Source organism: Ursus americanus, chromosome 7, assembly GCF_024610735.1.
Source record: "Ursus americanus isolate L20-20 chromosome 7, mUrsAme1.1.p, whole genome shotgun sequence".
NCBI lineage: Eukaryota > Metazoa > Chordata > Mammalia > Carnivora > Ursidae > Ursus > Ursus americanus.
The window spans coordinates 82290402-82293754 of NC_142133.1; the positions used below are offsets into that span (position 1 = coordinate 82290402).

Below are 3353 nucleotides of genomic sequence, written 5' to 3' on the forward strand. Positions count from 1 at the left end.
AACCCCCACCTCCCACCCGCGCACACAACAGCCTCGTCACTGCGCTGCGACAACAGGACCTCCAGTTTGACTTCTATAGAGACTATTGGCGATGCGAGTTTCTATCAGTTCCAGCTGATTTATTAAAATTGTCAAGATACAGACTTCCAGCACAAAAAAAAAAAAAAAAAAAACAGGCAATGATGTCGACAGTGCATTGAGTCTGCTTTGCCACCATTTGCTACAAAATATGCAGATGGTCTGTACTTTATTTAGATTATATTGCACAAAATGAGAAACTTTTTAAACTATGTGCCTTTTTTTTCTTTTTTTTTTGCTAAAAATCGAGAATCCAGTTTCAAACCTTCCATCTGGGGCCCCATCCACATATCACAGCGTATGAGATACATAAAGTCCTAGTATAGTACAGTACATATACAATCTTTAAACTAAGATAACAGCTCTGAGGTCTATATCACCATTTTCAATAAATCTTTACCTACAAATATTGAACAAATCTCTACTATAGCTGTACAAAAAAAAGTTTGCTTTTTTTTTAAACCACAAGGCCTTTAGATGCAAGGATTATTTAAAAATTTTAATCCTTTTTAAACCAGGACATCACGTACCAACATACTTGCATGCTAAAAAAAAAAAACAGAGGAAAAAAAGAAATCAAAAGGGAAGAAGTGCCTGAAAGTCTTACTGAAAAAACACAGCAAGAATGTTCCCTTTTCACTGTACAAAAATACGCCTGAAAATATATTAATTTTTAAAAAAGACTGAGGTCTGTTATGTATCAAAAATGTTTCAATACCTTTTGTACTGAGGTCTAGGCTGTCTGGTATTCAATCAAGGAGGTATAAGGGAACAAGTTACAAAAAAAAAGTTGGCAAGTAGAAATCACATTTGTAAAACCATAAACAATTTGATCTGAAAAGTAAACTCTGATCTTAAGTCAGTTCACAGTTTTTTTTTTTTTTGTGAGCGTTTGTACAGTCTGCATTTTTTCAAGCTCCCTGCAGTTTTGTTAAGAATCGGATGCATAGAAGACATCAGTTTTCTCCCTCCAAAAAAATAAAATAAAATAAAAAAGTTGCAATGGTCCCTTTTTTGTTTTTGTGTTTGTTTTTTTTTTTTTAAAAATCACCAGTTCTTTAAGATCTCTTAAGAAAAAAAAAATCTCCAACCAACTCCCTAGCGTAACGGTTGTGCTGCCAAAAGGTCCTCTGCAGACGTCTTCCAGACTTCAAAGACCGACAAGCTTCAAACAGCGCCTTCCGGAGCGGGTCCTCCCTCCCCTCCCCCGCCCTGTCCCCTCCGCCTTTGTTGCAATCACGAATTTCAGGAAAAAGAAATAGTAATTACAAAAACACATTTTTGGGGAAAAATCACAACTCCAGACTAGGTATGCAACTACCTTGAGACACGATAAAGGAAGGGAGGGGAGCAAAAAAAGGACAGGAAAAATGTTTTAAAACTACTCATTTCACTTTAACTCCACCAAAATTTTCATCATCTTTTCCAATTTCTTTGTGTCACGACATCATATCAAGATCTGCATCTTCTTGTCTCCCCTCCACCCTACCACCACCACCATCGACACCATCGACACCATCATCATCATCATCATCATCATCATCATCATCATCATGACCACCACGACTTCCTCCCGAGGAACCCTGCTCTGCACCCCGCGGAGAGAAAGAGCGAGAAGCGGGGCGCCCCTCTCAATACGTGAACACCAGGTCGGAGAAGTTCGCCTCCAGCCAGTCCCCCGCGATCATCTCGCTCAGCTCGGGCGTGCAGTAGTCGGGGAACTCGAAATGGGAGCCCAGGCTGCCCTCGCTGAACGAATCCAAATCCTTATCCACCAGAGACAGGGACAGGTTCCCGGCCGCCGCGCCGCCCCCCAGCTGCTGCTCGCTGGCGCTGTGCGCGCTTTGGGAGAAATTCAAGCTCAGGTCGAACATCAGGTCGTCGGCGTCCTCGCCGCCGCTGCTGCTGCTGCTGCTGCTGCCGCTGCTGCTGGACGAGGACGACGACGAGGTGGAGACGGAGCGCGAGGACGCGGGCGACAGCGCGGGCTGCGCGAGCGGCGGCGGGTGCTGCTTGGTGATGTTCTTGAAGCTGTAGTAGAGGCGGCTACCGCCCCCGGCGCCCGAGGTCGCGCCGGCCCGCACCTCGTCGTACAGGCTCGCGCCCTCGGGGGACTCGGCGGAACTGCTCAGCGTGGGGCTGGCGGGCACTTTGGCGACGTTGTAGCGTCTCAGCAGCTGCGGCGGCTGCTGGCCCGGCGGCTGCAGGAGCTGCTGGTGCGGCGGCTCGTCGTCGTCCTCGTCCGCCTCCTGCTTGATCCGCAGCTGCAGCTCGTCGTCGTCCTCGTCGTCCTCGTCGTCCTCGTCCAGGAACACACACTTGACCGTCTTGCCCGCGCCGCTGCCGCCGCCCGCGCCGCTCACGCGCAGGCTGCCGAGCACGTAGTCGTCGCCCGCGCCGCCCAGGTCCCCGGGCTGGGCCGCCTTGCCCGCGCCGGCCTTGGCGCCGCCGGCCGCGGGGGCCGCGGGGGCCTTGAGCTTGCCGCATTTCTTGCTGGAGCCCTTGGAGGTCTTGGCGCCGCCCGCGCCGCCGCCCGCGCCCCCGCTGCCGCCGCCCGCCGCGCTCTTCTCGGGGCTCTGGCTGGCGCTGGGCTTCGCCGAGGGGTCCATTTTGGGCTTTTTCCGGGGCCGGTACTTGTAGTCGGGGTAGTCGGCCATGTGCTTGAGCCGCAGCCGCTCCGCCTCCCGGATGAACGGGATCTTCTCGCTGTCCTTCAGCATTTTCCACCGCTTGCCCAGCCTCTTGGAGATCTCGGCGTTATGCATGTCGGGAGACTGCTCCATGATCTTCCTGCGCTCGATCTTGGACCACACCATGAACGCGTTCATCGGCCGCTTGATGTGGCCCGACGCCGTCTTGCACCAGTCCGGGTCGCTCTCGTCCAGGGCCACCGGGCTGCAAGCCATGAATTCGCCCTCCTCCGTGTCCAGCGCCTCCCGGGGCAGGTTGCTCTCCGCTTCCAAGCTCTCCGCCTGCTGCACCATGATCCGCCGCGGGGCTGGGCGCTCCAACCCGGGCCGCTCGGTCTCGTGCGGAGGTCCCCCTCCCCCTCTCGCCCCTCCACCTTCCCGGGCAAGTTGCAAAGTCCTCGATACCCCGCGTCCGCGGCTCCCCCCCTCCCCCCCGCCCCCCCTTCCAGGCTGCACACAGCGGCTGCGGCGGCTGCGGCGGCTGCGGCCGCCCGCGCGCGGGAAGCTGCGGCTGCGACGGGAGAGGCGGCGGCGGTCGAGGCAGCCCGGGACCCCTCTCTCTCCGGCTCGTGGCTCCCGCCGCAA

The 3353-nt window shown here is 54.1% G+C and overlaps 1 protein-coding gene across 1 annotated transcript; it reads right to left on the reverse strand.

Annotated features, from left to right (window-relative positions):
* Positions 1–1103: 1103 nt before the first annotated feature.
* On the reverse strand, positions 1104–3136 carry SOX11 (SRY-box transcription factor 11). Its single transcript, XM_045814647.2, has one exon. The coding sequence runs from the start codon at positions 3060–3062 to the stop codon at positions 1710–1712; it is 1353 nt and encodes a 450-aa protein (XP_045670603.2). The 5' UTR covers positions 3063–3136; the 3' UTR covers positions 1104–1709.
* Positions 3137–3353: the final 217 nt, after the last annotated feature.

What these genes read in the sequence shown, in the direction of transcription:
- SOX11 (XM_045814647.2), bottom strand. Translation starts at nt 3,062, where the DNA reads ATGGTGCAGCAGGCGGAGAGCTTGGAAGCGGAGAGCAACCTGCCCCGG.